Source organism: Prionailurus bengalensis, chromosome A3, assembly GCF_016509475.1.
Source record: "Prionailurus bengalensis isolate Pbe53 chromosome A3, Fcat_Pben_1.1_paternal_pri, whole genome shotgun sequence".
In the NCBI taxonomy this organism is placed as follows: Eukaryota; Metazoa; Chordata; class Mammalia; order Carnivora; family Felidae; genus Prionailurus; species Prionailurus bengalensis.
In genome coordinates this window covers 117,219,462-117,238,681 of record NC_057354.1, presented here as the reverse complement: position 1 = coordinate 117,238,681, position 19,220 = coordinate 117,219,462, and the positions used below count along the sequence as shown (strand labels likewise).

The following is a 19,220-nucleotide window of genomic DNA, read 5'->3' as shown; positions in this document are numbered from 1 at the left end:
GCCATACACTACTTGCATAATAGCTAATTTGTGCCAAATTTGTGTATTTTCTCTCTCTCCTTTAACATACATAATTCGGCTTGTGAAATGTTTTTCCTGTTTATTTTTTAAAATTTTCAAATTTTATCATTTGAAAACTCAACGATCATGATGCTCTTCCATCATTTTGGTCATATATGAAAATGTCAACCCATCCAGGCTTTGGGTTTTTATAATAGCATAACAATTTTGGATACAGTGCAAATGCTTTTAAAATTCAATATTCTTGTTCTAGGATATTGGTACGGTATAGAGCTTGAGAAACCCCATGGCAAGAATGATGGCTCAGTTGGAGGTGTGCAGTATTTTAGTTGTTCTCCGAGATACGGAATATTTGCTCCCCCATCCAGAGTACAAAGGTGAGAAGGATGGCATTTATGCTTATTCACAAGGCCTTTTTGTAATTTGCAATGGTTTATAGTGAGAGTTCCTCGTTTTGTATTAAAGACATGCACTGCACTGACTACAGCTCGTGTCTTCTTTCAAGGGGTTAACCAACCACCTTCTTCAGAGAGAAGGCTCATGGAAAGCTAAATTTGCTTTGCTGAGGATTTGCAATTTTAAAACCCTCCTTTATTCCTCATTTGCAAACCCTATGAGTATGTGTAGGCTATTAGAAGTGGCGTTTGCTGCTAAGAACAGTGAGAGCAGCAAGCTTAATCTGTCATGCAAACAAAAGTAAAAATGCTCTCTGATTGCTTCAGTCACATCCTAACTACATTAAATTTCCTGCCAGCAGGCACCCCATTCATTCTCCTACAAACCTAATGGAACCAAAATGGCTTTTTCCTCTGATTTCTTTAGTTTTCAAAAATAGATAGGCAGTAGATCTTTGGGGGAAGTGAAGCTTTAAGGATTTATATATAATATACCTCCTCAGTGTTTCTCCTTAAGATGGTACACTTTTGTAGTTGCTCACTCTGGCTTTAAAAAATTAAGTTGAGCAGAAACAAGTTCTTGTGAAATTCCAGGTACCATTATGGGAAATGACTTATGTGCTGAAAGAAGTTGGCTTGGCGTGCTTCTCAGTAGATGGGAAATGGGATACTAATCTTTAAATAGGAAATAACATCTATGGTGTGATCACGTTCATGAGAATGGATCGGCCATCGCATCCCGAGAGTCCCGTCTAGTTCCCTTCTAGCTAGACTGTGTGACTGCCTCCTGGCACATCTTACCGCTTTTATGTCTGTTTTCCCCTTCACTTTGTTTCTCTTAATAGCTACATGCAATTTTTATATTAATTTCCTTCTTTGATGTATCTGATACATTTTTTTCTTATTATTTATGACAGAGTATTGAACATATATAATGCTTTGCAGTTTATGAAGTAACTTCAATTAAATGTTGTTTCATTTGATCCTAATAAGTATTTGGTCAAGCAATCTGGAAAATAACAGTAACTGTGACAAAAATTTATTGAGCATTTAGTAAATGGTGTGCTCTGTACAGTGTATTTTAGACGCATATTTCAAATCCAGTGAGTTGTAAGGTATTATGATTATTTTATTTTGCCAATGAAGAGAAGTTTCAGGGAGAAAGTGACTTAGCTAAAGTCATATAGTGTAGGGAAGCAAAAGGTTTCCTCTATCCTCTTAGGGTCAGTAGCTGAGTGGGGGGGTGGGATAGGGTGTCTGTGAACTAGATTGACAGCAGATAGATTAACAGGAGAAAAGGCATACAAATTTATTACATTTAAATTTGCCAGCACCTGGGCACCACAGAAAGAAGCGAATACCCAAAGGAGTGGTGAGATTGGAGAGCTTATAGACCATCTTACTGGGAGAAAGGCCTCTGAAGGGAGGGCAGCTGGTTTTCTGGAAAGATAATGGGCCCTTAGGAAAATGGGTGGGAGGTGAGATAGTTGGTGACAGCGTCTCTCTGGGTGTGGCGTTAACTTCCCGTCTCCTCCTCTGGGATGCCAGTCTGTCTTCCCTGCTTGATGTAACTTGGGGAGGGCAGAGTCCTTCTCTTTGGAGCACCTGTTTTAGGCAGATAAGGGGAGTTCAGAGAAAGCCTCTTCCCGCATTCGTCGATTCTCAAATGTCTTTAGTTCAAAATAATCCTTATGGCAGAGCAGCATGTTTGGTAGTGGCTCATTTTGGTCTCTCCTACACTAGTTAATGACGGAGCTGGACTCAGCCTGGGTTTGTTGTTTTGTTGTTGTTTTTCCTAAGCCCTTGCTTTTAGGTAGTTTGCTGTTTTTTGGTATGTGCCTTATACATAAAGAAAAAGAGATACTAGCCAGTGAACAGTACTTCTATCATTGGGTCAGCATGGTTTAGAGCTCCGCATGTATCGTTCACTCCTTTGCAGCTCCCTGTGGGTCAGGTACTGTAATGCCCCTGTCTCACAGGTGGGGAGATGAAGGCACAGGGAACTAGTAGGCAAGTGTGCACAGCTTTCAAGTGGGAATTTGAACCCAGGTAGTTTAATATCAGAATGTGTGTTCTTAACCAGTACCCTGTGACGAGTAAGAGAGAGTTGGTGCCTTTCTTCAGGACTGATGTCTTATTTATGATTCATTTAGGGTAAGATCCATGCTAAGTCCCCAGTCTTCTGGGTTCTCTTATTACTTTGGACAAATCTCCATTAACACATTGCTACAGTCTCTTACAAGTTTTGTCTACTAGTCCTGAGGACCGGGGTTCTTCATTTATATTTGATTGCCCAGAGGACATGGTTGGGCATATTTTGGGCACAGTAGATACTGACCAAATCTAGGGCAGTGTTTTTCTTACGCTATGACAGTTTTTTCCCCCTTTTATATTGTGAAGCCACTGTCTCTCTCATGTTCGTGTTCTTTTTCTTGCTTTGTTTATAGGTTTTTACCTTTTTTTCTTCCTTGCCTTCTATTTGGTCGTCTTTAAGGTGATTCTTTTAAAAGCAGCCCCCTCTTCTTAAAAGATACAGGGCTCTCTCTCTAAATGAACTGCTGTCTCGATCCAGCTGTCTTCCTGTCATCTTCTGATTGTCTCATTCATCATCATCGAATACTATTAAGTGTCTTTTAGCACTTTGTGCTGTGCTAGGCATTCTATAAGCAAATAAAACAGACATGGTCCCTGATTTTGAGGAATTTCTAATTTAAACCAGCTTTGGAGCTCTTTAAAGACACCACTGATCTCCAAGAGGAAAGAATTTTAAACTGGGGACTGCTTGAGGACAGTCTTAATGAAGTGGTGACCAATCACAATTTCACTCTTCCCAGATTGTAGCTGGCTCTTTCCCCCTGCTTTGCGTTAAAAAGAATGTGCCTCCTGTCTGAGAATCTCTGCACATGTTATTTCCTGTGCTTCAATAGCTTTCTACTATCACCCAGCTTTCATTTAGTTAATACCTTTTCTTCCATTAACATATAAATCAACCTATTTCTTTGCAGAAATTCTAAGAAAACTTACTGACTAGATCTGATCTGCTCTCTCTGCCTACCTCCCTGTTTTTTGTCCAAGTGGTCTTCCTCATCACAGTATTTTCTTATTCTTAGTTCTCACCATTATAGGTACTTACTATTAATGAACTGATCGCTTTTAGAATTAAGTTCTTCTCAACTGCCCATCACCACCTGATTATCCGTCCTCTTCATCAAGTCATAATCTTTGCGTTCAGCAATCTCTCACTGATTGCTGTAGTGTGTATGTCAAGTAAAAATGATGCATGTGAATTGCAAGGTGGAATTGCAAATATTGTGAGAGTTGCAGGATTTCTTGATGGTGACCAAGTGTCCTGGAAGAAGTGATTGACAGAAAGAAGGCTTTGTGGGTTAGGTCAGTAAACAACTGAAAGAAAACGAGACTATTAGGATTGGCTTTTAAAAAAATAAAGAATGATTTGAATATCAAAAAATACAGTCCTGTCAGGAAAGTTACCTTTGTGGTTATGCTTGGGGTCAAATAGAAAGTAAAAGACGTTGAATTGTGTTTGGTTGTGCAATTTTATCAGAAAATCACATACGTACACAGACTGAGTCAGTATTTGATTTTCAGTTTAAAAATGTGATGTTTTTACAATTCTAATTGAACATTTGTTAAATTTAATATAAGACAAATTTATTTCCATATTATTTAGTTTCATCTTTGAAGATAAAGTTCCAGAGAAATAAAGTCAGGTCTCTGTTGTAAGTGAATTCACCTTAAGTCATCTTTTTCTTCATTAACCATCCTTAAACAACAAGGGGCTCTTGTATTTTATTACTGCCTGTATCTGATGCTAGCTTGAAGTTCCTTTCTGACTTCTGATAGATACCCAATGCATGTTTGTTGAATAGTGAACTAAGAAATAACTGTTGTTGTGAAAACCTCACTTGAGCGCCAGTCTTAAATCTGAAGACCTGCTGTTTCTTCTAATGAGGCTTACAGTACTTGTTTTATTCACAGGGTAACAGACTCCCTGGACACCCTTTCGGAAATTTCCTCGAATAAACAGAATCATTCTTATCCTGGTAAGTTTACACAATTTTATGTTCCTAATCGTTGTTCCTTTGCTTTTATTTATTGAAAATTTTTTATTGTGAAGTATTTGTGTATACAAAAGGGCATATAAATGTATTCATACAGTTACTGTAATGATAAAGCAAACATCTTTTATCCGTCTGCTAGGTGAAGATGACCTGTACTGGGGGGGGGGCCTCTGAGTGTCCCCAGCCTCCTCTGCCTCCCTTTTCATATACTTTGTCCTCAGGTTATGAGTCTTGAACTTTATGTTCATTATTTCCTTGACTTACTTTATATCTTTATCACCCATATATAGATGTATTAATAAATAATATATATTAGGAAATACATATGTATTTGATTGTCATTGGCTGTTTTGTTAGTGTTCCACTGAAACATAGTAGTTATTCTATATTTGATGGATGTTTATGTTATGTCCGTTTTTGGTTTTTTTTTTTTTTTACCGTTACAAACTAGACCATTGTACACATTTGCAAACGTTTCCCTAGGATGGCCAGGTGTGGTCTGTCCATATCTTCAGCCTCCCTGGGCAGTGCCGGACTGTTGGCAGAGCACATGCTCATGAGCAGGGATGACAGCCCCTGCTGCTCTTTACCTCCCCAACACTAGTCCTGCTTGATTTAGAACTCTTCACCCATCTGATGGATTTAAGCTGCATCTCGTGGTTTTAACTTGCATTTTCCAGATTACAGATGAGGTCGAGCCTCATGTTTATGAGCCATTTGCCTTTCCTCTTTTGTGACGTAACTGTTCAAGTCTCTTGCCCCTTTTTCTTTTGGTTGGTTTATCTTACTCATTTGTAGGTTTCTTTCTATACCTCGGACACTAATATTTTGCTAGTTTTGTGTGTCGCGAATACCTTGCTTGCCTGTCTGGTGTCTTTTGATAAACAGAAATATTTAAATTTTAAGTAGTCAAAATAGGAAGCCATTATGTTTTCATGTTTTATCTTAAATCTTTTTCTGAGGGCATTTGGATGGCTCAGTCAGTTAAGCAACTGGCTTCGGCTCAGATCATGATCACGGTGAGTTCAAGCCCCACGTTGGGCTCCGTGCTGACAGCTCAGAGACTGGAGCCTGCTTCAGATTCTGTGTCTCTGTCTCTCTCTGCCCCTCCCCTGCTCATGCTCTGTCTCTCTCTGTCTCCAGAAATAAATAAACGTTAAAAATTAAAAAACAAAAAAAGAAAGAAAACCTTTTCCTGGAACAGACCTCACACAGATATTTTCCTGTACTGCTTTCTAAAAGTTTTGTATTTTTGCCTTTCATATTTGTCAGTTCACCTGGAATTTTGTGTATGGTAAGGGCCTAATTTCATTTTTTTCCATAGGATAGCCATCTGTGAAAGAGTGATTTGTATAATACCAGTCCTTAAAAATTTGTTGAGATTAATTTTATGGCTTATGGATTTTCCCCATTATAATAGGTGTGGAGTAGTACCTCATTGTTTCCATCTGAAGTTCCCTGATGGTGTATGATGTATTAGTTTGCTAGGACTAGCATAACAAAGTACCACAGACAGTGTGGCTTCAACAAATCCGTTTTTCTCAAAATTCTGGAGGCAAAATCAAGCTGTTCACAGAGTTGGTTTCTTCTAAGGCTCACGCCGTGCCTCGTAGATGGTGGTTTCCTCCCATGTCTTAGCATAGTCTTCCTCCATATGTGTCTGTGTCTTAAGCTCTTTTTATAAGGACACCAGTCATGGATTAGGGCTGACCTGTATGACCTGATTTTAACTTAATTGACATTTTAAAGGCCTGGTCTCCAAACACAGTCACATTCTGAGGTCCTGGGGATTAGGATTTCAACATATGAATTTGGAGGCAGGGGCACAATTCAGCTGATGACACAGTTCAGCTGATAACACAGTTGAGGATACCTGCATATATTTGCCATCTGTATATTTTCTTTTTTTTTATTAATTTTATTTTTTAAAAATTTACATCCAAATTATTTAGCATATAGTGCAACAATGATTTCAGGAGTAGATTCCTTAATGCCCCTTACCAATTTATCCCATCCGCCCTCCCACAAACCCTCCAGTAACCCTCTGTTCTCCATATTTAAGAATCTCTTATGTTTTCTCTCCCTCCCTGGTTTTATATTATTTTTGTTTCCCTTCCCTTATGTTCATCTGTTTTGTCTCTTAGAGTCCTCATATGAGTGAAGTCATGTGATTTTTGTCTGTCTCTGACTAATTTCACTTAGTGTAATACCCTCCAGTTCCATCCACGTAGTTGCAAATGGCAAGATTTCATTCTTTTTGATTGCCGAGTCATACTCCATTGTGTATATATATACCACATCTTCTTTATCTGTTCATCCATCGGTGGACATTTGGGCTCTTTCCATACTTTGGCTATTGTTGATAGTGCTGCTGTAAACATGGGGGTGCATGTGTCCCTTCTAAACACCACACCTGTATCCCTTGGATAAATGCCTAGTAGTGCAATTGCTGGGTCATAGGGTAGTTCTAGTTTTAGTTTTTTGAGGAACCTCCGTACTGTTTTCCAGAGTGGCTGCATCAGCTTGCATTCCCACAATCTGTATATTTTCTTTGGTGAATTGTTCATTCTGGTCTTCTGCTCATTTATAAATTGTGTTCATTGTTTTCTTACTGTTGAGTTTTAAGAGTTCTTTTTATATTTTGAATGCTAAACCTTTGTTAGAATGTGTTTTGCATATCTTTTCTCTAGTCTGTGGCTTGTCTTTTCATTGTCTTAACAGTCTACACCAGGGTAGAAGTTTTTAGTTTTAGTAAAGTCCAAGTTAACATTTTTTTTCATGGATTATGCTTTTGGTGTTGTATGTGAAATGTCATTGTTAAACTCAAGTTCATCCTGTTTTCTCCTGTGTTATCTTTTTAGGAGTTTTATAGTTTTGTGTTTCCCATGTAGATCTATGATACATGGAGTTAGTTTTTGTGAAAGGTGTGAAGTCTGTCTGGATTCTTTTTTTTTTTTTTTGTATATTTTAGGACTGTTCGTTAAAAAGTCTATCCTTTCTCCATTGAATTGCCTCTGCTCTTTTGTCAAAGATCAGTTGACTGTGTGAGTCTATTTCTGGGCTCTCTCTTCTGTTCCACTGACCTGTTATCTTTCACTAATACCACGTTGTCTTAATTAATGTAGCTTTATAGTAATTCATCAAGTTTAGTAGTGTCAGTCTTCATGGTCTTCTCCCGCAACATTATGCTGGTTATACTGTGCCTTTTGCCTCTCCATATAAACTTTCCAATTAATTGATATCCACAAAACAATTTGTGGGATTTTGATTGGGATTGCATTAATTATATAGATCACACTGAGAAGAACTATCATCTTAACAATATTGAGTCTTCCTATCCATGAACATTGAATCCATTTATTTAGATCTTACTTGTTTTTTTTCATTAGAGTTTTATAATATTCCTCTTATAGATTTTGTGTTTTATTAGATTTATACCTAAATATTTCATTTTTTTGGTGTTAATGTAAATTGTATTGCTTTTTAAATAATTCTTTTTACATTATATCAGCTTTCTTTTGGTCAAATAATTGCTTTTCTATTAGTTGTCTTATAACTTTTCTACATCCTATGCTTTTGGAATACTTTCTAAATAGAATATGGTTGGATTTCACTTGTTAAAACAATATGGTTTGACAATGTTTTCCTTTTAACCTGAGAGTTTCACCTAATTACATTTATTGTAAATACTCATATATTTGGATTTATTTATGCTGTTTTCAATTTTTTCAATTTTTATACTTGTTTTTCTTTCTTGACTTTATTCTAGTTACATTTCTGTCCTTTTTTTTTCATTCCATTCTGTACTTGAATGAAAGTTGTGAACATACTTCTTAGTAATTACTATAGGTGCTTTGACATATATACCTAGCAAAGTCTACAGTTAAGCATTATATGTACTCTTTCCCAAATGACAGAGAATCCTTAGAAACTGAGTTATTCATCTATTTGATTTCCTCCCCAAATTTTGCATTATTATAATAGCTTTTTTAAAGTTTATTTATTTATTTTGAGAGAGAAAGAGAGCAAATGGGGGAGCGACAGAGTGTGGAGATGAGAATCCACGCTCAGTGTGGAGCCCTATGTGGGGTTCCATCTCCAAACTATGAGATCATGGCCTGAGCCAAAATCAAGAGCCAGACACTTAACCAACTGAGCTACCCAGGGACCCCTATTTATAATGGGTTTTTTAGTATAATTAATAACCAATATTTAATTTGCTCATGTATTTACCAGTGTCATTAATCTTCAGAACTTTAACTTGGGATATTCCACTCCTACCACGTGTATATTTTTTGAAATTTCTTTTAGAAAGTGTCTCTCATGTTTTTGTCTTTTCTAATAATAGTTTTATTGGGTAAAAGTAAAAATTGGTGAAAATTTGAGTTTGAGAGATGTTTTCTCGTTGCACATTGACAGTATAATTTTACTATTTTCTATCTTCTGTCACTTTTTTTGTGAAGTCTGTGAGTCTATCTAATCTATACTGTTGTAGGTAATTTGTCTTTCTTTTTGATTGCTGTTAAAGATCTTCTCTGTTTCCTTTGTGTTGTACGGTTTCACTATGACGTGTCTAGAGGGAGATTTCTTTTCATCCTGTTTGCTATCATGGGTCTTCCTGGATCTGGGAATTACTATCTTTGATAAATTCTGTAGAACTCTTGTCTGCATACTTAAAAAATATTTCTTCCTTCTACCTCTTTATTATCTCCTTTGGAAGCTCTGATGAGTAGTGTGGTAGACTTTCCCATGCCTCTTTCATATTTTTCACATTTTAGTCTCTCTGGACTGCATTCTAGACAACTTCAGCTCTGTCTTCATGTTTCCTGATTCTTTCTTCAACCATGTTTATTATGCTGTTTAATCCACCCACAAAGTTTTTAGTTACAAAATTTGCATTTCTTGTTTCCTTTTTACAACTGTTTTGTTGTCACTTATTTTTGCTTGTTATTTCCCCATGTTTTTTCTTTTATCTCTTTAAACATTTGAAATATTGTTATCATTTATGTTAAGTAGTTTCATATCTGAAGTCTTCATATGTCTGATTCTGCCGTCTGGTTCTGTGAATCTAGCTTATGGTACTTTCTTTACTTGTGAGTTTTGTGATTTATTATTGTGAGATGCTTATTTTACTCAGAATTTAATGTAAAGGAATTCTTTGAAGCCTGGGTTCATGCCTCCAGAGAAGATTGTGTGTTCTTCTGCCAGTTAATCCTGGAGGCACTGACAACCCGGGACTACTTTAATTTACAGTCCTTGCAGTTTTTCTTTTTATTACACAGATAAAATTTGGCTTATCACAGATTTTGAAGGGAGGAAATTTTGCTGCCTTCTGAGCATTAAGGTTGACACAAGTGTTTGTTTTATCTTTGTCAGAATGGTATTTCATTTTGTTTCTCGTTTAACCTTACACTGAGGGTGAGCTGGTTGGGATCCATGTTTTAACAGAGAGTCTAGCATTAGAATCCCCATCTTCTTAGGCCCTGGGCTTTATGCCCTTTCCCATCTCTGGTGCAGCCAGTAAGGCAGAAGCCAAAATTCTCTAGAAGTTAGTGGCAATCCTGTGGCACAAGGTGATAGATTGCTTTGGTGCTTGGTTACTTCTCATGTGCTCTCTGTTTGGTTGTTGGTCTCTCTGAAATTTGCCTTTGTATCAGCTCAATAATATATATATTTTTAAGTACAGTTGTTTAAAATTATACTCGCTTCAAGTTGAGAGATTCATTCAGCACATCTGCTTGCCATAGCTTTCCAGAACTGGAAATCTTACTTTTTTTTAAAAACATCTTTTTAAAAATGTACATTTCATGAAATATTTTTTTTTAATAATTCTGTCATTGGGGATGCCAAGAATCGTAAACTCTGAAATTTGTTCAGTATTTTATAAATGGAATATATTTAGTGATAGTGTTTTTAAACCATTTTATCCTTTATGTGATTTATCAAGATGATAAATATTTGAGTAAAAAGATTCAGCTCTATCATTATACAGTTTTATTTGGTTTTCAAGAAATTTTATAATAGAAACCTCCAAATGTAATGTTATGATCTTAACTTATTGATACACATATGCATAGTTTGATGAGAAAGGTAAGATAAAAATTAATCAAAAAATCTAAACCACTGTTATATTCTGTATGTACTTATTTTCTTTGCTTTCTGTTCCCAAAGAAACATTGGGTAGACTAGAACACCTGCAGAAGGATAAAAGGTAACTTTTAATGAGGACTGCAAATTTGTGATTTATCTTTCCTTTTTGACCTTAACTTTGACATTTAGGTTTTAGGAGAAGTTTCAGTACGACTTCTGCTTCTTCCCAGAAAGAGATTAACAGAAGAAATGCTTTTGCCAAGTGAGTATTAAGAAGATTTAGAAAAACACTTTTCAAGATGAACATGACAGGATTCTGTGAAGAAAGAAAATAGATTTTGTATCTTTTACATTGCTCGGTAGAATTTTAGCACTTAGGAGAAAAGGTGTGAGTGTATTGAGGAGAGTCCTCCCTCCCACCCTCACAAGCTCAATTAAAAATGTCACTAGTGACTGAGAGTGGTATACTGCATTTATTTTCAGAGGGGTTTAGTACTGTTAATAAGACTTAGAGGAATTTATATTTTGTGTTATCATAGGGTGGATTGATTTTAAACTGTTTACTTAGAGACTTGAGTTAATATTTTTGGCAACACAGGAAAGAAATGTCAGGTCTTTCTGCATAAAGTGATCTTACTGCTATTTTAAAAAATACTCCTACTTCCTCTAGTAGAGTATACTGCTCAAAATGGTTTTTGTTGTTGTTGTTTCTTTATAGAATCTTTTTTTCCTTTTTCATTTCTATTTATTTCCTTCAGACCCACTTTACTCTCCTGAATATTTTTCTGACACTTTTGGGAACTTTTTTTCTTTTAGAGGAATATAAGCCTCTTCTAGATTGAATGGGTTAAGGAGTTCTTTTTTTTTTTTTTTTTTTTTTAATTCTTCCAATTAATCTAAAGACTAATGGCTGGGGCTGTGTATGTATTGGGGTGGGGTCAGGGTGGGGTGGGGAAAGGAAAATGGTCTGAGTGAGTAGGGAAGTGCGCAATCTTGCTTGGGTGTGGTGCTCTGGAAGCCACTAGAAATGGTGCCCAGGCACTGGAATGTGGCAGTGAACTGAGCACCAAGCAGGCAGTTTATGTAATAATCTGGTGAGAAGTTACAGGGGGTGTCACAAGGATTGCAGATGTCACTTGCCAACCTTGATTGTCCCACGACACTGCTAGGTATTGTTTAGCAGAGGTGGCCAGGGGTTCTGTTTTTTTTCTTTCCATAAAACCTTCACCAATTTTGAGAATGTTGAAATTGGTCTCCTCACTTGAGTAGCTGAGAGAGTTTAGGGCCGTGACTCTCTGTTCCAGTTTCTTGAAGACATCCAAGCCTTCTTAGGCAGAATGGAAGAAATACGAGGAAGAGGCCGCCTGGATATAAAGGACTCTCGGGGGGGGGGGGGGGCGAGGACAGGGGGAGTGTCAGAGGCCATGTGCAGTGCTGGGGGTTGGAGAGCACAATGTCCAGGGAAGCGAGGGAAGGAGGAGAAATCTGAACCACGGGCTTATGCAGCAGGTATGGTTACACACCAGATAATGTCTGACACGAGGGGAGAACATTGGTACCTCTCTTTGTTTTCTATAAAAATAAAAAGAAATGAAGCTCTACTGATACTTTGTACAGATTGAGACTAGCGCCTGTTTAAAAAAAAGAAAGAAATACACTTTTATTAAGGGTATAAAATCAATTTTTAAAATAATTTATTTTTGCTTATAGAGTACATGACTAAAATATCTGGTGGTTGCTCTTCTAAGGAACAAAAGAAAAACTTTGGGTGTTACTAGGAGCCCCGTCTCTGATCTTGGGGTAGGGGAAGATTAGAGCGACGGATGACCTTCTGTGGGCACAGAGTTGGTCGGGTGTTGTGTGTTATTAGGCTGGAAGCACGATGTATTCTGAAGACTGTGGGTTGAAAAATGAGTTTATTGAGATTCCCCATGCACTACCATTTTCTTGTTCATTCATATGGAAATAAATGATACTTCAGAAGAAACCTGGAAAATGTAGAGGTGACGAACATTCCTGGGGAGGAAACATGAAGGATTTGGGCAAAGGACATGCCTGCCCCACATGAGAGAGGAAGTGAGGAAAGGGAACAGGATCTGTTTTTCTGTGTCGTTTATTGAGTGACAGTGATGAATGCATTTCAGAGGACAGAGTGATGGAGAGAGGGTCGAAGCAATTCTTCTGTCTTCAGAATTCTCTACCCCAAGAATGGGGGTAGAGGGAAAGGCGGCTTGGGATTTGAACCGGCACCACAGTGACCTGGTAGTCATGACGCATCCAGCCTGCATCTGTCTCTCTTCTGTCACTCATTCCTGTCCTTGCCAGCTTCTTTCAGCCCCTCTCTGTGTTACCACAGCACGTCCTGTCTGTGGAATCCAGCCTTTTGACACGGTTTATGTGGTCAGCTCACACGTGAATATCTTTAGGCAGAACTCCCATAATCCAGTTTGCTGCATGTTCCATTATTTCCATATCATCTGTTTGCATTTTCTGCCCGCCCCTTGAAGCTGCTCAGTTCTCAAACCCAGAATGAAGTCCACGTTCACTAGCACAGCATCTAAAGTCCTGCCAGCAGGCACAGCTCCTGTCTGTTTCTCCTGACTTCGTTCTCGTAGTGACTTCCTCGTAAGTGAGGCCTACGTGTCTCTTCCTCACTCAAGTATGTTCCCTGGCCCTTAAGGGAGGATAGAGGTCTTTCTCTTTTCTGCTCCTTCTGCACCATACACAGTCTTTATTGCAGTATTTATAACTATTTACTGACTATTCACAAATCCTAGAATCCAAGCCTGGGCCTGTCATTTCATACGTGGTCAATTAATGTTTTTGAATGAGTAAACAGAGCTCTGAAATGTACTGTAATTCTAAGTTTTGCACTTCCCGGAGCTTTTAGAACTTTGACATAAGTTGAATCAAATCATTCTTCTTAGAATGTTTAGTCTTTATCCAAACCATGAATTTTGGTTTAGATCTTGAATTCATGTATTCCTTCTTTCTTTTAAAACCTTTTTGATTATGAAAGTTGACTGTACATTTGAAAAATTATAAAAAGCTAAGTGCAGATAAAGATCATCTAGAATTTTATCACCTAGATGAGATTATTACTCCCATTTGGTGTATACTTTCCCAATTTTTTTTTCTAAAGCATGTATCTGAATTTTAAACAAAGATGGACAAATCATACTCTACATACCCTTTGAAAGCTTTTTCCCTTAATAAATCCCCCATTCTTTAACAGATTTCCTTAGTGTGGCTTTTGTAAGGTCTTAAAGACTGTCCTGTGATATGGAAACATTTTTATGGCATGCAAATTAATTTAAAAAATCACAATTTAACTAATAGTAGATGCCAAACTTTATATACATGTATTTGTTTCCTCCCCTTCCCACCCGTGTTTGTGTGTGTTCAGGTAAATATCCATCTTTATTTTCTTGTAGTTCTCTATTTTCTAACTTACGTATTTAGCTCTTTAATTTATTTGGAATTTATTTTAATATACAGTGAGTAGTAGGAATCATATTCTTTTTCCCCAAGATGACTTTTACAACACCCCTAGCTGAATGTTCACTCCTGTCCCACTGATGTGAAGTTTTCCTTTTTAATCACATAAGAAAAAAAATTATGTGTGTTTTTCTAAGGTTTCTTTTCTGTGTCATATAAAAAGGACATTCTTCTGCCAGAGCCACATTGTTTATATTATTGTAACTTTAGAATTTATCATGACAGCTCTATAAATCTTTGCTGTGTTAGTTTTCAATTTTGTCTTAATTATCAGCACCCATTCGTGGTTGTAAGAGCCTGGCCTTGGTGCCTGGACCAACTTGCACGTGAGCCCCACCTCTCCTCTTCACCATCATTAATTAAGCAAATAGCTTGATTTTTTTGAGCCTCAGATTTCTCCTCCATTCGAAGGGAGATGGTCTCAAGGTCAGTGGTTGGGTGGGGTTGGATGAGATCACGAATGGGAAGTGTCTGGCACGCAGTGGGCGCTCAGGAAGTGATAGCGTCATTTTTGTGTGGACTGTGGAGTGACTGTGTGTGGTTGCAGACTGTGTCCCTCTGGGGGTGAATTTGGGTAGAATCAACACATACGTGTTGCTCTCCAGGAACAAAGCTCTTTCATTTATCTTTTGTATGTTCTTCAGTAAAGGTTTATAGTTTTTCTAACAGGCACTATGTATTCTTTGTTAATTTTATCATTGTTATTTGTGCAGTTGGCATGATAAAGAATACTTCTTCCATTGTGTTTTCTAATTAGGATTCTATCACGTAGTGGCAAGTGTGGCTCGGGACAAGTCTTTGGACTTGAGTTTTCTTACCCGTAAAATCTGAGTGCCCTCCCTTTCTTACAGGGTGGTTAATGGGAGGAAATGAGACGTTGTGTGTGATAGTATATTAGAAACTATAGACCGTGAAATACAACGGAGAATAGGTAGGACCCGGCCTCTGTTCACAGTCAGGCACTGTGCAGTTTTGGTAGCGGGTTCCGCGTGGTCTCTGCTGTGGGGGTGGGAGAAGGGTTTGCTTTGAAGGAGAGGTGGTAGCAGACTGAGCATGCAGGGCCCCGCTGGTACTGGTTTCAGGAAAATCGTTTGGAGAGGCCTCAGGTCACAGGGAACAAGACCTTAGTGGCATTTGCACTGTGAGTGAGTTTCAGGTCAGTTATTTCCCGGTGACAGGAAGATCTGGGGCGGTACTGGCTCGAGGCCTGGCTGAGTTCCCTGTGTGGGTGCGCAGTAGTTTTGTTATCAGGGCAGCTCAGGGGCGGGTGCTGCGAGGCAGCACATTTTAAATCATGTTTTATAGAGAAAAGGAGAGGAGTCCTCCTCCCGGAAGCTAAGACCCTCCTTACTGTTAGTGGCAGGGAGGGTGGTAAACCCTTTGGTGTGACCGGAGTTCATTCATAGAAGATATATATACATTTATTTTATAAAGTTATAGAATAGCAGTTTTTAAACATTGTTTTCAGGTAAATAAATGTTTAAAAAGTGAATAAAAGGTCATTTTAATTTACTACAGTGCTAATGTTAGGTTCTTTTTTTTTTTTGGCTTTGATAATTGATAGCAGTTAAATAGGTTTTAAGTGTATTTTTTCTAGTTGCTATTTTATAGAAAGTATATATGTGTGTGTGTATGTATATTTAGAAATTGCTAGTGAAATCTTTTTTTATTAAATATTTTTTAATGTTTATTTATTTTTGAGAGAGAGAGCGAGCGAGGCAGGGGCAGAAAGAGAGGGAGACAGAATCCGAAGCAGGCTCCAGGCTCTGAGCTGTCAGCACAGAGCAGAGCCTGATGTGGGGCTCAAACTCGCAAACTGTGAGATCATGCCCTGAGCCTAAGTCGGATGTTAACTGAGCCACCCAGGAGCCCCGACTAGTGAAATCTTCAATTCAGTTTAGGGTAGTATTAAAATAGCCAAGAGAAGACCATTTTAACTGTTGAACAAAAGTATATCCTCATATTGCTACTTAGAATAAAAGCAGCTTGTGAATGGATTGGGACCCTGGGGCGGGAAGGAGGAACGTGACAGCGTGCGGCCGAGTGCACGTACCGCTTGCGCTTGCGTACTGACGCTCTCCCCTGCTCTCCCTTTTGCACAGATGGAAACCCGCGCTGCGCCGCAGCTGGAGCGGGGCCCCCACCACGGGCGGCGTGGAAGGGAGCGTGAAGCTGCACGAGGGCTCCCAGGTCCTCCTCACGAGCTCCAATGAGATGGGGACCGTTAGGTACGTGGGCCCCACGGACTTTGCATCAGGGATTTGGCTGGGACTGGAGCTTCGAAGCGCCAAGGGGAAGAATGACGGAGCGGTGGGAGACAAGCGCTATTTCACCTGTAAGCCGAACCACGGAGTCTTAGTTAGGCCGAGCAGAGTAACCTATCGGGGAATAAACGGGTCAAAGCTTGTGGATGAGAGCTGTTGAAGTATTAAATACTAAATACTAATACTGCTGAAGTATTAAATGAGCTCACGTACGTACATAGGATAAAGAGTCCACAGCAAATGGTTCAGTTATCTAGCCATTGTTCTAGATTTGGAAGTAGAGCTATCTTCCTAGGAACCATTCTAACAATTCGGAGAGACCCCTTTAAAAAGCTGTCTGAGCCGTGGGCATCACGATTCATTTAAAACAAGTTCAAAATAAGCATTTTTAGAAGCTTTTGAGACTTTAGACCCAAGAACATTCTGAGACTTTGGGAAAAAATGGGTGCCGTTAGGTAACCGACTGACGGTGTTTACTCTTTGGCTTTTGCACATAATCCCGGATTTTCCATATGCCATAGTTGTGAGGGTTTTCACAGGCTTTGGTTAACATTTGACATTCACCTGGCCTTTCTCTGTCAAGTGTTTTTGGAGATTTTCTTTCCGTACTAAGAAGGACAATGAGAGAATAGTAGCTCTGTGATTAGTGTAGTTTTCCTATTTTTTGTTGAACTGATTTGCCCTTCCAGGAAGGCCACATCCAGAGATCTGCTAGAGCCCTGGAGGTGGTGGGCCTCTCAGCCTTTGCCAGATACAGAGTTCTTCTTTCCTCACCCAGGGTCTCTAACCGGCTGATGAACAGGGGGTCTCCTTTCCTACCTTTCCTCTATACAAAGCGTGTAATCAGAGATTTTTCTTATGTATTGGCAACTGCCTCATGTGGATGAACTACAAAAAACCCATCATTAGATCTATGAATTCAAGTCGCAATTGGAATTTTTTGCACATACTTGTCTAATTCCTTATTGGACATGTCTATAATAAAACACACGAAGCACTTTTAAAACGTAATGCACTTTCATCTTTGTGGAGAATTTGCCATTATTCTTTCCCGGGATATGAAAAACATTTAGAAAAAATTATATTTAAGAGAAGAGAGTAAATTAAGATGTGTTATGAAGCATATAATAGTTATTCACTTAAATGTTTATGATTTCTCAATGTTTTTTGGTTCTGTTCATAAAACTGGTGTTGTGTTTGCTATCACTGCTGTTTTTATATTTTCAGTCATTGCAGAATTCAGCCTATTACAGCCCTGTATCAGGTTTTTGTATTTCTTTTTGAGCACATGTTAACAAACTAGCCTTCAAAATAGAGTGATATAATGGAAAACGTTTGTGTCGTGGATATGTATTGACGTTTATGTCCTATGTGTATAAAGATTTATCTTTTATTGTAGATATTTAGACTTTAAACTACACAGAAATATTGGAACAGTTTATAAGATTAAAAGTATTCTTTAGAATGGAGCTCGCTTTGTGCTTAGAAATAATACTTTGAACTATTTTGCAATATACTATTTAAAAGCTAAATTCTGTTGCTTTGTTGCCTTTTTAAAAGTGTGGTATTTCAAATATTGCCAGAGCTATTTTCCTGATATACATTTGCAAAGTATGGCTGCTTTATAATCAAGGAATATTTTTATTGATTAAAGAAAATGCCTGTATTGCAATTCAGAAGTAAACTTATTTTATTATACAGCTTATTTCTTTAAAACTCTATTTATACCTTAATATGAAAATCATGACTACTCTGAACTTGGGTGTCCATAATTCTTCCTGTTAAATATGAAACACCCTAAGTTAGAAACAGTAATGCCAACACTAAGGTCAGGGAAACGGTTGTTCTCATATTTAGATTAGGATTATTAAATCCATATAATGTGTATGTTTACATATACTATACATACAGATTAGGTGTTTTCATTTGTGTTTTGCTGATTAACTGTCATTCACAGTTCACTTCTTGAGCATTAATAAAAAGGGAAGCTGTTTCGGTTTTGGAATGTTATCTTGTCATTTACCCGACCCGCACGGCCCCTTCTCTTGGTGATTCAGAGCACACGGGTTCATTCTTCACTTGTTTTCGTACCACTGTGACTTGGATTTGTCCCATCCTTCTAGTGTCTTCAAAAGTATCATGCTTTTGGGGCACCTGGGTGGCTCAGGCACTTGAGCGTCTGACTTCGGTTCAGGTCATGATCTCCTGGCTTGTGGGTTCGAGCCTGCGTCGGGCCCTGTGCAGACAGCTCAGAGCCTGGAGCCTGCTTCGGATTCTGTGTCTCCCTCTCTCTCCGCCCCTCTCCCGCTCACATTCTGTCTCTGTCTCTCTCTCTCAAAATAAACACAATAAAAAAAAATTTTTTTTAAAGTATCATGCTTTCTACTAAGCAAGTAAAGTTGTGTTTTTATCCACCCTCCTGCTGTATTGTTTTGAAGGACAGAGAGCCATTTAAAAGAAGAAAGGGGTTTCTACAGTTTTCTAAAATTGCTTAACTTTCTTTTGTACCGGTGGGATTTCATTTGTTTATTTAGGGTAGGATAGAATATTTTGAACTTAGATTTAAAAAACATATAAATAATTACCTACATTCTTCTAAAAAACTTTATTTTTCATTTTAGGGTAATTTGGTGGGAATAGTTTTTAAGTGCTTAAAAGTGTTTGGATGCAGACATTTGCGGACTCTGAACTTGGAGACGTGGCAGTCTTGTTCTGAGTGCCTTGTGCCCTCCTCTCCAAAACTGCATATGCCCCTCTCGTGTTTTATTTTTCTCCTCAGCATTTGCCATCCTTGGTCATGCTCAACTTTCTGCTCAGCATTATTTCTCTCTTCCCTGACTAGATGGAGGGGTGGATTTTGACTGGTTCAT

At 38.2% G+C, this 19,220-nt stretch overlaps 1 protein-coding gene across 4 annotated transcripts in view; it reads left to right on the top strand.

Moving 5' to 3' along the window:
- The window catches only part of CLIP4 (CAP-Gly domain containing linker protein family member 4), an 82,106-nt gene extending 63,751 nt beyond the window's left edge, over positions 1-18,355 (top strand). For all 4 annotated transcript variants that reach the window (XM_043604220.1, XM_043604222.1, XM_043604221.1 and 1 more), the window contains 4 exons: positions 275-398; positions 4,416-4,480; positions 10,778-10,850; positions 16,189-18,355. In XM_043604220.1, the coding sequence (XP_043460155.1) occupies positions 275-398; positions 4,416-4,480; positions 10,778-10,850; positions 16,189-16,510 (584 nt within the window). In that variant the 3' untranslated portion in view covers positions 16,511-18,355. The remainder of the gene's footprint in view (positions 1-274; positions 399-4,415; positions 4,481-10,777; positions 10,851-16,188) is intronic.
- The last annotated feature ends 865 nt before the right edge of the window (positions 18,356-19,220 follow it).